This window comes from Lepidochelys kempii, chromosome 1 (assembly GCF_965140285.1).
Source record: "Lepidochelys kempii isolate rLepKem1 chromosome 1, rLepKem1.hap1, whole genome shotgun sequence".
Taxonomy (NCBI): domain Eukaryota; kingdom Metazoa; phylum Chordata; order Testudines; family Cheloniidae; genus Lepidochelys; species Lepidochelys kempii.
Window position 1 is genome coordinate 297,455,266 of NC_136380.1, and position 18,462 is coordinate 297,473,727.

General features: G+C 41.4%; 1 protein-coding gene across 1 annotated transcript in view; it reads left to right on the plus strand.

Annotated features, from left to right (window-relative positions):
• Window positions 1-18,462, plus strand: part of ADAMTS20 (ADAM metallopeptidase with thrombospondin type 1 motif 20) — a 170,211-nt gene that overhangs the window by 100,282 nt on the left and 51,467 nt on the right. The window contains exons 25-28 of the mRNA XM_073331555.2: window positions 678-842; window positions 1,083-1,382; window positions 1,733-1,894; window positions 5,806-5,982. Of these exons, the coding sequence (XP_073187656.2) occupies window positions 678-842; window positions 1,083-1,382; window positions 1,733-1,894; window positions 5,806-5,982 (804 nt within the window). The remainder of the gene's footprint in view (window positions 1-677; window positions 843-1,082; window positions 1,383-1,732; window positions 1,895-5,805; window positions 5,983-18,462) is intronic.

Sequence of the window (18,462 nt, forward strand, 5' to 3'; positions counted from 1 at the left end):
CTGTAGAAAATAATAATAATTACGTGATAATGCGATCATATATTTTGAGGACTACATCTTAACATATACACTCATGTGAAACAGCTACGGTTGCACGTCCAAAGCCCATAGCCCTTCTGTAAGCTGCACATGTCAGGCCCATCTAGCAGTACTCTACCCCTCATTCCCCGACAGCACAGCTCCATTAGAGCCACACTGTCAAGGTTTCCCCACTAGCAGTTGCGCCCAAGACTACACCTGAAAGGGAGCTATTCACCATGGAGAGAGGCCAAGAAAGGTGATACAGGCTGAGACAAATACACATCTTGGGTTACTTTAAGAGTAACTTGGGGGAGGGATAGCTCAGTGGTTTGAGCATTGGCCTGCTAAACCAAGGGTTGTGAGTTCAATCTTTGAGGGGGGCCATTTAGGGATCTTGGGCAAAAATTAGGGATTGGTCCTGCTTTGAGCAGGGGGTTGGACTAGATGATCTCCTGAGGTCCCCTCCAACCCTGGTATTCTATGACTCTGGGTTTATAGCAGTATAATTGAGGTTGGAATCTGGCTCTTTGTGTTTAATTTATGGATTAAAACCTGTATTAAATCATGATAGTACTAAATATGCTTACGTTTGCAAGTTAATTTTGGATTTTTTGATCTAATAAAATATGATTAACATATATTGTTCTGCTTCATAGTGCTCTGCATCTTGTGGAAAAGGTAACCGTGCTCGCTATGTGAGTTGTAGGGATGCTTATGGTGGAGTTGCTGATGAATCACTCTGTACACACTTACCCAGACCACCTGAGATTTCAGACTGTTTTAGTCCATGTGGAGAGTGGCAAGCTGGAAATTGGTCACCCGTAAGTATTATTTTTGTTGCTGCTGCTGCTGCATATTTATATTATGTTAGTGCCTAAAGGCTCTGATTAGAATTGGGTCTTCGTTGTGCTAAGTGCTATGTAGAGGTATATGAAGAGACTGTCCGTGCCCTGAAAAAAATAGTTATACATTTATTAATTTCAAAAGTAAATATGAATATCTTTAGTTATTGTTTTTTGATGTTATGTTGTATCACACGTGTTGGGTTAATTTTTGGTCAGTGCACAGTTACATGTGATAATGGAATAGCAACAAGACAAGTTGTCTGTGTCAACTACCATCAACAAATTGACGAGAATTACTGTGATCCTGAAAGCCGTCCTTCCAAAGAGCAAGAGTGTAACATGCCACCATGCCTTCCAGTTTATCGTCATATTCCTAAAATGAATGACCATCCAAGCCATTTTCCAGAACTAGATTACCCTCCAATACACAGGGGCCATCACCCACAAGATAATGTAAATCAATGGAGCCATCCTTCTGTAGGAGGAAACCAGTGGAGAACAGGACCATGGGGAGCAGTAAGCAAACTACTAAAATGTATTTACTATGTTCATCATTCTGCATGCATTAGAGTTCTCTCTTATCTTTTTTAACATTTCTGAAAATGACATTGTAGTACAGTATCTATTTGGTAAGCTTAAATATACATTTTTATTTGAAAAGCAATATGTTTAATCAAAAACAACTTATTTTGATTTTAAAATTTAGAACGCTTAGACCTTTAACAAAATTGTTTTTTGGGGTTTTAAATTTATAGTTCAGTGCCAATTTCCAACTTTCTTATTTTCAAGTTCATTTAAGCAATATATTGTACATTGCAGTGTCTTCACAACTAACAAAGATGTATATTTGCCTTATGTTTTATTAGTGCTCTAGTACTTGTGCAGGCGGATTCCAACGTCGGGTTGTAGTGTGTCAAGATGTGGATGGAATAAGTGCTAGTTACTGTGATGAGGCAACAAAGCCACCAGAGTCAAGACGCTGTGATTCTGGACACTGTCCACGATGGAACTATGGGAGCTGGGGAGAAGTAAGATTATTTCACAATTTAAAAAAATATATTTGTGAACCTTTTGAGCATTTTTTTAAAAAAAGGTAAAATAATTATTTAAGTATGTATGCAACAGAAACTCTTTTTTACTAGTCTCAAAAGGATCAAACATTTTCAAACTCAAACAATTTTTATCTACCACTGACTTCACAATGAATAAGCAATTTATTTGTTGAATGATTAATCCAGCCTCTGTGATACAGAGTGCCTATAAAAGGGCATGCTGTTTCTGTTGATTACTGGCATCTGGTCACCATATCTATAAGCAATAGATCAGTAGGACTCGCTAGTGGTTATAGCTTTGTCATGCTGCCTGACACATGGCAATTATTCCTTAGTCTAATTAGGAGTTATTGTAAAATTTCCTTAATTCAGTGCTCCACTCTGGTAGTGTCTTGAACCAGGAGAGATTTAAGATTATTTTCTTTTCTAAAAAGATGAGTTGGGTGGGATAAGGTTTTACTCCAAAAATCATTGTCTAACACAGTCATTCTCAAACTTTTACATTGGTGACCCCTTTCACACAGGAAACCTCTGAGTGTGACTCTCCTCCCCCTTATAAATTAAAAACACATTTTGATATTTATCTCTGTTATAAATGCTGGAGGAGAAGTGGGGTTTGGGGGTGGAGACTGATAGCTCACGACGCCCATAATAACCTAGTGACCCCTAGTTTGAGAACTCCTGGTCTAACAGCCACAATAAGAAAAGTGAATACAAGAAGGTGAAATAAAAGATTAATAGACTGTAAAGCCAGAAGGGGTCTCATGATCATCTAGTCCGGCTGCCTGTATATCGTGGGCCACAGGACTTCCTTGAATTATCTCCTGTTTAAACTAGAGTACGGTAACTCCTTACTTAAAGTCATCCCGGTTAACGTTGTTTTGTTGTTACATTGCTGATCTATTAGGGAACATGCTCGTTTAAAGTTGTGCAATGCTCCCTTATAACATTGTTTGGCAGCCGCCTGCTTTGTCCACTGCTTGCAGGAAGAGCAGCCCGTTGGACCTAGCTGGTGGGGAACCAGGGTGGACTGGCAGCCCCACTATCAGCTCCCCGCTCCCCTAAGTTCCCTGTGCAGCAGACGCCCAGCAGGCTACCAATTCCCAGCAGTTCAGCTGTGCCTCCCTCCACTGCCATGTGCTGCTCCTGCCCTCTGCCTTGGAGCTGCTCTTCAGAGCCTCCTGCTTGCTAGGAGGGGGGGAGGAGAGGGAGGCTAATGTCAGGGTGTCCCCTCCCCCCTGCTCCTGCATCCCGCTTACCCCATCTTCATAGAGCAGGGGGGACACATGACAAGGCTCAGGAGGGAGGGAGCTTCCTAGCAGCAGCTGCTGTGGCCTCAGCTTGCTGATTAACTTAACAAGATAGTATACTTAAGAGTGGTGTCAGTGTACTTAAAGGGGAAATGCGCATCTCTCTCTCTCTCTCACAGGGTGTAGGTGTGTGTGTCTGTCTATGTCTGCCATGCTGTCTCCCCTCCCTCCATTTCTGCTGCTTGTAGAGTGTGAGGCTACATAAACAACGAGTTAACCCTTGAGGGCTCACCAATTGCTAGTTCATCATTTAGCAGTCTGGCATCCCCTGGGAAATATCCCACCCTCTGACTCCACCACCTCAACCAAGCTTCACAATCATCATCGCTGTGTACAGTATTAAATTGTTTGTTTAAAACTAATACTGTTTGTGTGTGTGTGTGTGTGTGTGTGTGTAGTCTTTTGTTGGGCAAAAAAAAAAAAATTCCCTGGAACCTAATTCCCGCCCCCTCGCCGCCCATTTACATTAATTCTTATGGGGAAATTGGATTCGCTTAAAATCGTTTTGCTTAAAGTCGCATTTTTCAGGAACATAACTACAACGTTAAGTGAGGAGTTACCGTATATCTTTTAGAAAAAACATCGTATCTTCATTTTAAAATGTCCAGTGATCGAGAATCTATCACGACTCTTCATAAATTGCTCCAGTGGTTAATTATCCTCACTGTTAAAAATGTACACCTTGTTTTTAGTCTGAATGTATCTAGTTTTAATTTCCAGGTATTGGATCTGGTTATACCTTTTTCTGATAAACTAAAGAGCCCTCTATTTTAATCAAATATCTGTTCCTCAAGTAGCTACTTATAGACTGTAATCAAGTCAACCGTAATCTTCTTTTCGTTAAGATAAACAGATTGAGCTCTTTGATTCACTATAAAGCATGTTTTCCAATCCTTTAATCATTCATGTGGCTCTTCTCTAAACCCTCTCCAATTTGCCAAAATCCTTCTCAAATTGTGGACACCAGAACTGGACATAGTATTCCACTAGTAGTTGCACTAGTGCCAAATACAGAGTTAATATAACCTCCCTACTCCTACTTGATATTCCGTTTATACATCCAAGGATTGTGTTAGCCCTTTTGACCCAAGTCATTTTAGAGTCATTGCTTCCCAGGAGAGAGTCCCCCATTCTGTAAGAATGACCTACATTCTTTGTGCCTAGATGTAGAACTTTACATTTGGCCATATTAAAATGCACATCATTTGCTTGCACACAGCTTATCAAGTGATCCAGATCACTCTGTAACAGTGACCTGTCCTCTTCATTATTTACTACTCCCCCAATCTTTGTGGCATCTGCAAACTTTATCAGTAATGATTTTCTTTTCTTCTATCAACTCCTACTCTTTAATTGTGATGGTTTTTATGAACTGTTTTCAATTAAGAAAGTAAGAAACGAATTCTCTATTGCATGTATGAGCAAACTTTGACCATAGATTCTATGCCGAAGACCATATGTACAGTTAAAACAAATATTTTCAGTTTATTCTGACCTAGGTTCTCACTTGCATCACCTCCTACATATCGAATCCCATGTACGTCAATAATTAGTAGATAATTTTTTGAATTTTATGAGTAAAATGGAAAATTCAGCATCTGATTTTTTTCATATGTTATTCACCAGCTCTAGTAACTTGGTTCCCTAGGCCTAGCCTGTGCATCATGGCAATTTCTCTGTTAATAGCTGCACAGTAAGGAATTTGCTTTGTACAGTATATACAGCCCTCCTTTGGTTTAGTATTTTTAATAAAGAATCAGAGTATACAACAATAAAGGAGTAGGACATACTGTTTCCTCATCAGATTATAATTTATTTCTGATAGTTTATTATAAATAAGCAATATTTTCTGAGAAGAATGGATTAAGTTAACTAGGAGTGAGCTTGGGCTAGAGTGAACGCAAACTAGCTTTTCCATTTGTTTTAGCAGTGCATGTAATGTTTAACAGAACTTCTGGCTAAAGTTTGTTTCTCTCTTTTTGTTTCTGTTCTACAAAACAATAATTTTAAATTTGAAAAAATAAATATGTAGTGCGTATATCAGGAGACACCTATGTCTACAAAACAAATGGCCTTTAAGAATCAGAATATTAACATCAGGATGGGTAGTGTACTTTGTTGCTTAGTGTTCCTGGGGGTTCTCTTATTCAAACAGGAAACTCAGTTTCATGTCCAATTTCCATTTGCCCTTATCACAGAAGAAGGGGTACATGCTACACTGACTCTGGGTGCTAACCCTGAAGAATGACTAGTTTCTCTTAATTTGTTTTCTCTCACACTAGTGTTCACTTCTGCCTGAAGGAGCAGACTGTCTTCTATCTTCTTGTCTTTTGTAGACAAATGTTAATTAAATATAAAAAGTAGTTTTGTAAGCTCTTTGGGGCACAAACTGCCTTTTCATTATGTATGGGTGAAGCACCTAGTAAATGGGACCAAGATTTTTGCCTGAGGCATTTGGGCAGTAGCACAATAAAAATATTAAATAGTAATAACAGTTTACTGATTACACAAATATCTGCTTAGTATATGAAGACTGTTGATGAGACCCCCTAAACTATATCTTTTTAATTTTTTTAGTGTACTCATACATGTGGAGATGGAATAAAGACAAGATTAGTGATTTGTCAGCTTCCTAATGGCCAAATGTTGAATGATCAAAGCTGTGAAATTCTAGACAAGCCACCTAACATGGCACAATGTAATGTGCGTTCTTGCCCTGGTGATGTTTCATGGCAACGGGGACCATGGAAATCGGTATGATAGTATTCACTATTTCCTCCCTCTTTTTTTCTCTCTCTCTCTCTCCTTTTATAAATTGTATATAGTATTTTTGATTGATCACAGGGAGATAAAACTGTGTGTGGAATGTACCCATTGTAGCTTTATTAAGCATCTGCTCCTGCTCCCATTTAATTAAATGGGAAACTTTCATTGACTTGTCTGGGAGTAGGATGTAAACCATCATAAGACACATTTTAAATTTTGTTGCTGTTCATCCTGGATTATAGTGCTGATTAACAGTTTGTTCTGCAGGAGGAGGAATCAATTTGGGATTTTACTTTTAAAATAAATACTGTAATTTGTACTATAGTATTAACTAAATATTTATATCTATATTTGTATGTAGATATCTAATGCATAACATTCTAATCAAAGATACATCTAAGTACCTCACACATGTATATTTTGTTTCCCCTGTAATCAGTCAGTACTGTACTCTTCATTTTATGTATAATTGTGTATAAAGGTTTACATTTGTGGATATAACAATGACTAATTAAAGGTGTCTGTATAATTGTATAATTATAATAGAGCTCCTATCTATATGTCACTATCTATTATTATGTAAAAACAAATACAGTGATCACCATTAAAATCTGTACAGTTCCCATTTGCAGATAATTTACATTCCTGAAATAATCATAGTAGACCCTATGCTAAGGTACTTGGTAGTATTCCCTATGTTGTGAATGCCACAGTAACATTTATTAGACAACGTGCAAAAATTGTAAAAAGTTCAATGGCAACTACTGTAGGGTCTGGATCCAGCTCCACTGAAGTCAGTGGCAAAAATCCCATTCACTTCATTGGGAGCAGAACCAGGATCACAATTTTATTAAACATTACTTATATTAACAAGCTGATTTAATTTCGTGTTTTTGATCAAGGAACGTGGAAATATTATATTAAGTGAACTTCAGATTTCAATTTTAAAATATTTTTAAATAATCTAATGTTATAACCTAAATTTGGTACAAATATAAATTGAAATAGATGTTTTAATTAATAATTTATAATAGTATCTCTTTCTTCCACTGTGCAATCAGAGTTTCAGTCTTACGCTGGTGCCTGCATGTCTTAAGCAAATCTTGTTTAGCCATTTGCCATATGTTAACTGGTGACTTGCAAACACTTAGTAATATATGCTTTTGTTTTGTTTTGTTTAACTGTAGAATTACATGTTGAAAGGGTAAGCAGAACTTTCAGCATATCACTGACAATAAGCTCAATGTCTATTCCTTTTCGATCTCCTGAAATCACTTACTGCCAGTTTGTTCTCTGAGTGATGCTGCAGATTGCACTGCAATACGTGGGTGCCCTCACAGTCATAAGTGGGATGGTAACCTGGTGGAGCATAGAGCCAATCTGTTGAGGAAGTGGGGTCCAGGTAAATGCCCTTTTAATTAAACCGTATGTGATGTAGTTTTGCAAAGATTTTCATATTATTTTATATCCCAAGTGATATAAAGTGCATTTTATATCTTTCAAAACAAAGCCATATGGTTTAAAATGGCACTTTTTAGCACCCACTAGGACCCTCTCTTGACTCCATGCCCTAGTGGGGTTCTGTGGTGATGTTAACATCACCAGCATATTGCCTATTGGGTGTCACTCTGAGAGGGAGCTGGTCATCAAAACCAGGAGGGGGACCTAAGATGAAAGTATATTCAAATGCTACATGTATTGACTATGCTTCTTAATCTTACTATTGGGAGTATTCAGCACATAAAACTATAATGAACATTTTAAAAAAATATTTCAAATCACCTTTTAAGTAGGGCTTAGATGAAGGCACATTGTCTGGAATTATTGATCACTAAGGGCTAGATTGTGTGTATTTGACACAACCCTTAGTTGGAGTGGTGCAAAGTCGCAGAGCCCTGGAGGAGCACCAGAGGTGTTCTGTCTCAGAAGCAGAAAGCCTACCCTGAGCTCCCCAGTGCATTGTGGTGTGCACTGCTGCAAAGTGCTACACTTAGAATATTTCTTCACTCCCACTTCACTGGCTCTGCTGACCAGTGTGTATGGAAGGATAGGGAGAAGCCATGACTCTGCCTTCGATGTGTCATTTTGTAGTGCTGGGCAACCTTGGATGAGTTTCTGGTAGCCTCCCTGTAATCTCCGGAGCTCTTCGATTTTGCCTAATCTTCACCTTGCCCCTCCCATTCTCTCCCACCCCCTTAAAGGCTCTGTAGGAACTAGGTAGAATCTAGTTCTGCATTCTTAAATAAAAATGTTATTGGATAACAAGTATGAGTCTGGGTAAGAGCACATTATATATTTTATATAAAATTGTGAGTTATCTGTATCTTAGTAAAGAGGTGAGGCTAGAAGTTGATGGAGTACAGCTAGGAACTGAAAGTGAAACAGTCAAACAAAAAAGGGTCCCATTCAGTTACATCACATGAAGGCAGACAACTAAATATTGACAAATTCTATGAGTGCTTTTATATAAATACTAGAAGTCTAAATACTAAGATGGCTGAACTTGAGTGCCTGGTGTTAAATGATAATATTAATGTAATAGGCATCACAGAAACATGGTGAAACTATGGTCATCAATGGGACACGGTAATACCAGGGTACAAAATATATAGGAATGACAAAGTAGGTCACACTGGTGGGGGAGTGGAACTATATGTGAAAGAATGCATAAAGTTGTATATAGTAAAAATCTTAAATGGATCAAAATGTACCACAGAATCTCTATGAATAGAAATTCCATGCTTGAATAAAAAGAGTATAGCAGTAGGAATATAATTCCAACTGCCTGACCAAGATGGTGATTGTGAAATGCTCAAGGAGATTAGAGAGGCTACAAAAATAGAACATTCAATAATAATGGTGAATTTCAACTATCCCCATATTGACTTGGTTCATGTCAGCTCAGGATGGGATGCAGAGATAATATTTCTAGACACCATTATTGACTGCTTCTTGGAGCAGCTAGTCCTGGAACCCAAGGGGAAACAAGGGGAGAGGCAATTCTTCATTTAGTCATAAGTGGCGCACAGGATCTGGTCCAAGAGGTGAATATAGCTGAACTGCTTGGTAATAGCAACCATAACAAAATTAAATTCATTGTGCTTGTAGGGAGAAAAATGCCAAAGGAACCCAACACACTAGCATTTAACTTCAAAAAGAGGAACTACCTAAAAATAAAGAAGCTAGTTAAATGAAAATTAAAAGGAACAGTCACAAGAATGAAATGCCTGCAAGCTGCATGGAAACTTTTTAAAAACACTGTAATAGAGACTCAAACTAACTGTATCCCCCAAATAGAAAAAACAGTAAGAGGACCAAAAAAATAAAATAAAATAAAGCTACCATGGCTAAACAACAGTAAAAGAAGCAGTTAGAGACAAAAAGACATCCTTTAAAAATTGGAGGTCAAATCCTAGCAATGAAAATAGAAAGGAGCATAAATTCTGGCAAGCCAATTGTAAAAGTATAATTAGGCAGGCCAAAAAAAGAATTTGAAGAACTAGAAAAAGACACAAAAACAAACAGGATATTTTTTCTTAAGTACATCAGAAGCAAAAAGCCTGCCAAACAATCACTGAGGCCACTGGACAATCAAGGGGCTAAATGTGCACTAAAGGCAGACAAGGCTGTTGTGGAGAAGCTAAATCAATTCTTTGCATTGGCCTTCACTGCAGTGGTTGTGAGGTGTCAGTACAGGAGGTTTTGGAACACACTGATATATTAAACAGTGAAAAGTTACCAGGACCAGATGTCATTCACCCAGGAGTTCTGAAGGACCTCAGATATGAAATTGCAGAACTACTAACTGTGGCATGTAACCTATCACTTAAATTACTCTCTGTACCAAGGGTAGCGAATATGACACCAACTTTTAAAAAAGGCTCTGGAGGCTATTCTGGCAATTACAGGGGTAAGCCTAACCTCAGTAGCAGGCACAATGATTTAAATTATAATAAAGAACAGAATAATCAGAGACATAGATAAACAAAATATGGTGGGAATAGTCAACACGGGTTTTGTAAAGGGAAACCATGCCACACCAATCTAGAATTATTTGAGGGTGTCAACAGACATGGGCCGGGGGATCCAGTGGATACAGTGTACTTGGACTTTCAGAAAGCCTTTGACAAGGTCCCATGCCAAAGGCTCTTAAGCAAAGTAAGGAATCATGGGATAAGAGGAAAGATCCTTTCATGGATCAGTAACTGGTTAAAAGAAACCAAAGGATAGGAATAAATGGTCAGTTTTCACAGTGGAAAGAGGTAAATAGTGGGGTCTGCTGAGGATCAGTACCGTTGCCAGTGCTGTTCAACCTATTCATAAATGATCTGGAAAAAGGGGAAACAGTGAGGTGGCAAAGTTGCAGATGATACAAATTCAAGATAGTTAAATCGAAAGCAGACTGTGAAGAGTTACATAGAGATCTCACAAAACTGGGTGACTGGGCAAGAACATGGCAAATGAAATTAAAGTTGATAGATGTGAAGTAATGCACACTGGAAAACATGATCCCAACTATACATACACAATGATGGGGTCTAAATTAACAGAATACCATTCAAGTAAGAGATCTCAGAGCTCTTCAAATAGATGCAGACATGTATTCCATCTAGGTGTGTGCACGCCCAGCTAAAACTGGAGAATTTTGCCTAGCAGTATCTGTAGATGCAGTGCTCGTGCCTTGGGCTGTAACCTTACCCTTGGCCCATGTTCCCTCTAACCTTCACGCCTGTGCAGCCGCACGAGAGGTCATCAAAGGCTGCACACCTGATTAGTACAGCCACACAGGCATGCATGCAGCACACACGGGGGTAACCACAGGTGGGCCTGGAGGATGTGTGGGGTGAGGTGGGGAATAGGGTGTGGGTGGGGGCAGTGGAATGAGGTGGGGTGGTGGTGATGGGGGAACTTGTGGCATGCAGGGCTACAGTGGGGAAAGAGGGCTTTCTCCCAGCTCCAGGGCTGCGGTGGGGAGAGACGCCTGTCTCCCAGATCTGGGGCTGTGGCGGGGAGAGACGCCGAGCCCCAGGGCTGCGGCAGGAAAAGAGGATTACTGAACATTTTGCAGTGTTAGTTTTCTTTTTATTTGATTTCATATTAAATAAACATTGTAAGCAGTGCACCTTGTTAATTATCCCTTGTTTTAATATTCTTTCTTCTTCCATACCTATGGTAACTTTTTAAAAATGTATATTGTATCTAGGTGTTTTGTTTCTACTGGTGGTGCACATCCACACGTTACCTTGATATTGGTGCTGAACATAATAAAATTCATTCCGTATTAGAGGGAACATTGCGGCCCTGGCTATATGAGGCAGTTCTGCCCTGACCTCCACCCTCTACCCCCAGTTCCTTCTCATTGCCCATGGCTGAAGCTGGAGCTCTCTATGGTTATCAGCTCACATTCTCTGTCTCAGTTTTCTGAGTTTTTCTCTTCATTATATACTTTTTAGATAGTCCCTAATACCCTAGATAGTGTTAGCTTAGTTCGTTAGGATACTTATTGCCCTGTGTGATGCTTTCACCAGGGTTCAAGCACTGCCCGTCATGTGGGTGGGCAATTCCTAATAGTGATCCCCACATGAGATGCTTGCCATGTGTAGGGGGACACACTGAGGAGCAGTGCTCTATTTGTAAATCATTTACCAGAAGAAACCAGGTGGCCAGAGACTTACACTTGGAACAGCACCTTCTCGAGCAGGCCATGAGGCCTGTTTCGCTACCAAGGCCCCAGATCAGCTGTTGCCTTCAGACTTTGTAAATGAAGCTGCTGGTACCTCCCCCAAGAGACAAAGGATCCAGGTACTGTGCTGAGAACACTGAGAGCCCCAACCATCTCCAAGCTGGTGGCATACTAGGAGGCAGCAGATTTACTCTGCCTATTTATTCCGGATTCTCCATTTATCCAGGATGTTACCAGGGCAACGGCCTCCATCGCCTTGGTGACCCCCTTTGATGGTGTTGCAGAGACAAAGGGTCAGTCGGCACAGCAGCCTGGTCCTTCTGCACCACAGACTGTAGAATTGAGGCCAGTGTAGGGCCTGGCACTGAGGACCTCCTCAGCACTGGTGCACTCCTCGGCACCAACATTGTCTTGGCAGCAGTTTCCGCCTTCTACTTCGGGTACCAATGCCTTCCCTGGCACCGGGAGTAGGTGTCAGATATTTGGTACCGGCTATGCCGATTCCTCATTCCTCATCAGCGCCAGTACCACGTTCCTGTTGGGCTGTGGATGAGTCTAACCATCTGCTTGCACCATTGGGACTGGCTTCACTGTTTCACCAGAAACATGGGAGGACTCGGTATCCAGGTCAGGGTCCTACTCCCAGCCTTCATCGCTTGATTGGCACCAGGGACTATTCTTGGAGCAGTATTGATACTGAGATGAGCACTCTCCTTGTAGTCAGGACCTGGGCTCCTGGCTTGGTGCCTACTGGCCACCCGTGCCTTATCTGTACCCACAGAGGCCTCCTTGGAATCCCTGGGATGCTCCTCAGTCCCAGAGATCATATTCTTCAGCCTGCTCCAGAGCGAAATCACGGGTCCTGTTGGTGGCTAATGTTGTTGCTGATCCGCCACAAGCTCAGACAACTGTTGTCTTCTTCAGGGCCTCCAGACTTGTCTCATCTGGGTCCGGTTATTCAGGAACAGAATACATCCCTGATGTACTTGGCTACTTCTGCATCATCTCCTGATGATTCAGTGATACCAGGTTCCTTTCTCCCTCAATGCCTGAGAATTTGAAGGCATACCAGGACCTTTAGCAGCATGTGGCTGCTTCCTTGGGCATCCAGGCAGAGTTTTTACAGAAGAATATGCACAAGTTCCTCTACATTTTCCAACTATCTGCTCCAGGGAGAGTAGGTCTCCCTATTAATGACACTCTCCTGGAACCTGCAAAGACCCTCCGGAGCACTCCAGCTTTAGTGCTGCCTACAGAGAAGCAATACATAGGTGTCATTATGATGGCCAGCAGCAACAGTGACTCTCACAATGCTTCATTGGGCAATCCTTCTTTTCTGCAAGGGAGCTGGAGTACCCCAGGAAGTGTTACCTTAAATTTTAGATGCCAATTAAATTAGCCTACGATAGCACTTCTTATTTAACAAAAAGGTAACCAGATTGTGGCCCGCCCTAAAGGAATTGCTAGGGTATTACCCTGGGGCTTGTCTCTGACCCACAGAGGGCTCCCCAGAGGAAGCTAGTCTTGCTAACCCCTGAAAGGACACGGATACAGCCTTCCGCTCAAGGATTAACACACACAAGCAGAAATTCTTCGAAAACAAAGTATTTATTTATTTAACAGAAATAAAAGTTACAGTGAGTTTAATAAAGCAAAAAAAGATACATAGGATATAGTAAAACTCAACAGAATCACATTTAAGAATTATACAGTAAAGTGACATAGCAAAATAAAAGAGACAGACTGCATAAAATACCTAACCTATATAGAGACTACAGTAGGTCCAATGTAACAAGAATATAAAGATTCCGCATACACAAGTCTTAGTGTTACAATCTAATCCTTTACTTAATACAATGTAGTATATGCAGCCTTTATACACACATGTGAGAAACCATGATCATATTCACAGATTAAAAAGAAAACATTTACTTAAAACTAACATTAACACTTAACACTAAACATTTAATATCTGATGTTTAATATTTAACATCCTGTGAGAGTGGTGATCAGCCAGTCACAGAATGGGCGGGGGAGATCTCCCCAGAAACAGGCATCCAACTTTATTAATAGACACACGCAGTGTGTCTACCTTAAATGATAGGTAGAAAGAAGATCAGACTTACACTTGTACTGTACCCAAATTCCCTCTGTATTGTCTTACTGGTCCTTCTGATCTCTCTGTGTTTGAGGTTTCCACAGCCGCAGTCTTCCTGCTACTGCGCCTTCAGCTGTGGATGTAGCAGTGGTTGCTGCTGGCCATTGCTGCTGGCAAGCAGCTGCTCTGAAGGCGATTGCCAAGGCAACCTCGGAATTCTGCTGCGGCTCTCAGGAAAGTTCCGCCTTTGCTGCTGCTTTCCTTCTTCGTTTCTTTCCAGGTAGCGTTCTCTTGCTCAGGTGTCTTCCCACTTCTGCTCTTCCAGAAACCCCAAACCCACTACACTCAGCCTGCTGGCTGTCAGCCTTATATAGTGGTTGCTCTCCCAAGGTCAGCTCATCTCAGCCAATCAGCTTCCAGATATTAGCATAATTCTAGATCTTTCCTATTATGTCATTCCTATTTTTAGATAGCTCCTCCTTCTGATGCCATCTTGGGTAAAAGCTCCTCCCTCTGACCTATTGTTAGATAGCAGAGCTCCTCCCTCTGAGTTCCTGGAACCTTCTGGAATTTTCCACTCTCTAAATTTAAAATATGTCATCCCTGTCTCCGCCATTTTGATCCACCATGTTGGATTTTCTATATTTAAACTGTCATTATTTTCTACTTATTTAGAGCCTTAATCTTAAAATTAATTATTGTTTTAAGCAAATCAAAGTGTCCTGATACTGCCACCACCTTAATTATGTCAACTGGGAGAAGTGAATTTTTCAGTGTTTTATACCCCCTCCGAGGTTTTCCTGCAAGTCTCTGTTAAGGTGCTGCAAGGTATCTCAGAACATTCAAAGCAAAACCTCTTGTTACAGAAGGGTCATAGTTCCTGGAGGCAAAGGCCTTCTGGTTCTGCTTTCAGCCAGTCGACACGACCCCTGGCATTTACAAAGTGCCCATTTTGGCTTCTGTGTCTGGGGCCTGTAGTGATTTCTACATTTGCGTCCCCACTGTTCGGGAACAGGCTGTGTCGCTTTTATAATGTTTGGGACCTAGGACAGCTGGGTCCTAAGCAGTGTCAGATCAGGTTATGTCATCCAGTTCCTTTCCACCCCTCTTCCCCACACCTCTTCAGGGGCCCCTCTCACAATACACTGCTCCTTAAACAGGTTCAGTCTCTCTCTGCTAGCTTTGGGAGCTGTGCAGGAGGTTCCCCTGCAGTGATGAGGTCTGAGGTTTTATTCCTGGTACTTTTTGGTTCCCAAATCCAAGGGAGGGGTGAGACCTATTCTCAACCTCTGAAGCCTCAACAAATATATCCGATATGGTGAGTCACCCCAACAGCTATCATCCCCATGTTAAATCATAATGACTGGTTTGCTGCCCTGGACCTTCAGAACACTTATTTCCATGTAGCAATTCTCCTGGTTGTTTTGGCGAACTCGCACTATCAATACACCTTACTCCCTTTTGATCAATCCTTTGCTCCTCAGGTCTTTACCAAATGTATAGTTGTGGTGGCGGCATACCTCAGGAAGAAGAGAATTCATCTTGCCATATCTGGATGGTTGGTTACTGAGAGGCAAGTCCAGAGAAGAAGTCCTCTCATGTACACGTCACACTACACTTACTCAATTGCCGAGGTCTCATCTGAAACAATGGGAAGTCAACAATGGTCCCCATTTGAAAAATCAAGTTAATTGATTAGGGCATTGGGACCTTAATAGAGTCTACAAGTTTGAGAGCATTTTTGCCAACTAACCCTTTTCAGGCAATTTGGCACCTTTGTCAGGAGCTGCAGTCTCAACCCTCTGTCACAGCTTCAGTGTGCCTGAGGATGCTGGGTTACATGGCCTTATGCACACACGTGGTCCATTTTGCCAGACTGTCTTCTCCTTCTCCAAATATGGCTGAAGTCAGTCTTTCATCTGACTCATCATCACTTGCACAGACTGGTCCGACGTTCTCCACCGTTCCTGGTCTCTTTATGGTGGTGGAGTTCAGGATAACATATGCCAGGGTGTTCCTTGCTCAGCCCCCAACAACCAGGACTGTTGTGGGGAGCACATCTGGGGTTGCTGAAAGTTCAGGGCTTGTGGCCAGAACAGGCTTGTGGCTCTGGCAGTTTTGCATTGGGAAGAGTATTATTCCAGCGGCCGATCGTTTACCTAGACTCCAAAATGAACTTATAGATTACCTCAGCAAGAATCTTTCCCTGAATCATGAGTGGTCCCTGAAGCCCAGTATCCTGAAGTCCATCTTTGAAGCAACCTGTTCACTATGAGAGACAGCAAGAAATGCCATCTGTTTTGCTCTCAAGGGGGGCTTGATCCAGGCTCCCTGACTGATAACTTTTACCTGGGTTGGGAACCAGCACTCTTATATGCATTCTCCACTGATTCCAATCGTCCTGCAGGTGATCTTCAAACTGAAATTGGACCATGCCAAGGTCATCTTCATTGCTCCAGCATGGCTGAGGCAGTGTTGGTTCTCTGGCCTTCTCTTGTTATCAATTTGGCCTCCCATATGCCTTCCTCTTCATTCCGACCTCCGGACTCAGCATCACAGTCAGACTTTGCATCCTGTGCTCAGCTCTCTGAATCTCATGACATGGTTGCCCATGGGTTACGTCTTCAGTCATAAGGTCTTTTACTTAGCTCATTGAGGATGCATTTGGTGGCAGGTTTGGTGTTCCTCCACCCATCCATGGAAGGTCAGTATTTTCAAATACCTTGGTAACAAGGTTCTTGAAAGGGATGCTTTGTCTCCACCCACCAGTGAGAGAGCCTGTTCCTTTGTGGGACCTTAATATGATCTTAGCAGCTCTGATCAGACCTGCAATCAAGCCTTTGGTATCTTCTTCTTTTTCTCTTTTGTGTCAAAAAACTATATTCCTGGTGGCAATGACATCTACGAGGAAAGTGTGTGAGTTGCAGACTTCGATAGCAGAGCCTCCTTACACACAATTTTCCAAAGACAAAGTGACCTTGTGGCCACACCCTAAGTTGTTATCTGAAGTGGTTTCTCAACTTCATTTGAATCTGGCGGGATATATACCTGTATTCTTTTCTAAGCAGCATTCAACCCTGGGCAAGCAGCATCTTCACACATTGGACATCAGCAATTCCTAGCCTTTTACCTGGGAAGGACTAAACTCTCATGCTTCGCCTCATCTGTTTGTGTCATATGCAGACTGAATGAAGAGACAAGCAATCTCTTCGCAGATGATCTCTAGGTGGTTAACTTCCTGTATCAAGACAGAATATGAAATAACTCTGATTATGCCCCCTCAAAGGATGTGAGCTTATTCTAGGAGAGCACAGGCTATGTTGATAGTATTGTTAAGTGATGTTTAAATATAGGACTTCAACTAATGGATCATTACGCCATTTCTGCAGCATCCACAGCAGATGCAAACTTTGGGAAGGCATCTCTGCAATCCTTTTTTAAATAAACTCCGAGCCTTACTTCTTGCAACTACTGCTTGTGAGTTACCTATGTGGAATACGCAGCTGCATCTACTTGAAGAAAAAAAAAACAGTTACCTGTACTGTAACTGTTCTTGGACATATGATGTATTCCAGAACTCATCCTCCTTCCCCTCTGCACTGGACTCTATGCTCTTGGCATTCAGGGAAAAGCAACTGAGGGGGGCTGGGGCACGGCCACCTCATACAGGAGGGAGACTGGCTACAGCCACAAGGCGCAGGCACAATCTCTATGGGCACTATTAGGCAAAATTCTCTGGCTCTAGTGCATTGTGCATGCACACGCCTATGTGGAATACACATTTGCACACACCTCAAAGAACAACAGGTATGAGTAAGTACCTTTTTTCATCATGGGTAGTTCTCTGAAAACATCTGCTCAGTGTGCAGCGGCAGTCAAAAAAACCAACAGAATGTTAGGAACAATTAGGAAAGGGTTAGATAGTAAGACAGAAAATATCAAAATGCCACTGTATAAATCCATGGTATACCCAGGCCTTGAATACTGCATGCAGTTCTGGATGCCCCATCTCAAAAAAGATGTATTTGAATTGGGAAAAGTACAGAGAAGAGTAACAAAAACGATTAGGAGTATTTAACAGCTTCCATATGAGGAGAAATTAAAAAGACTGGAACTATTCAATTTTGTAAAGAGAGGATTAAAGGGGGAGAGGGTGTAGAGGTCTATAAAAGCATAAATGGTGTGGAGAAAGTGAATAAAAATGTTATTACCCCTTCACATAACTCAAGAACCAGGGTCACCCAATGAAATAAATAGTATCAGATTTAAACCAAACATAAGGAACTGCTTCTTCACACAACACACAGTGAACCTGTGAAACTTGCTGTCAGGGGATGCTGTGAAGGCCAAAAATATAAGTGGGTTCAAAAAGAATTAGATAAGTTCATGGAGGATAGGTCCATCAAAGGCCGTTAGCCAAGACAATCAGAGACACAATCCCATCCTCTGAGTGTCCCTAAACCCCTGCCTGATAGAAGCTGGGACTGGATGAGAAGAGATGGATGTTTCTATTAAATTACCCTGTTCTGTTCATTCCTTCTGAAGCATCTGGCACCGGTCGCTGTCAGAAGACAGGATACTGGGCTAGAAAGACATTGGTCTAAACCAGTGTGGCCATTCTTATGTTCTATAACCTTGCAGCAATATTGATAACATTACTGCATAGTATATCTGCACATTGTTATAG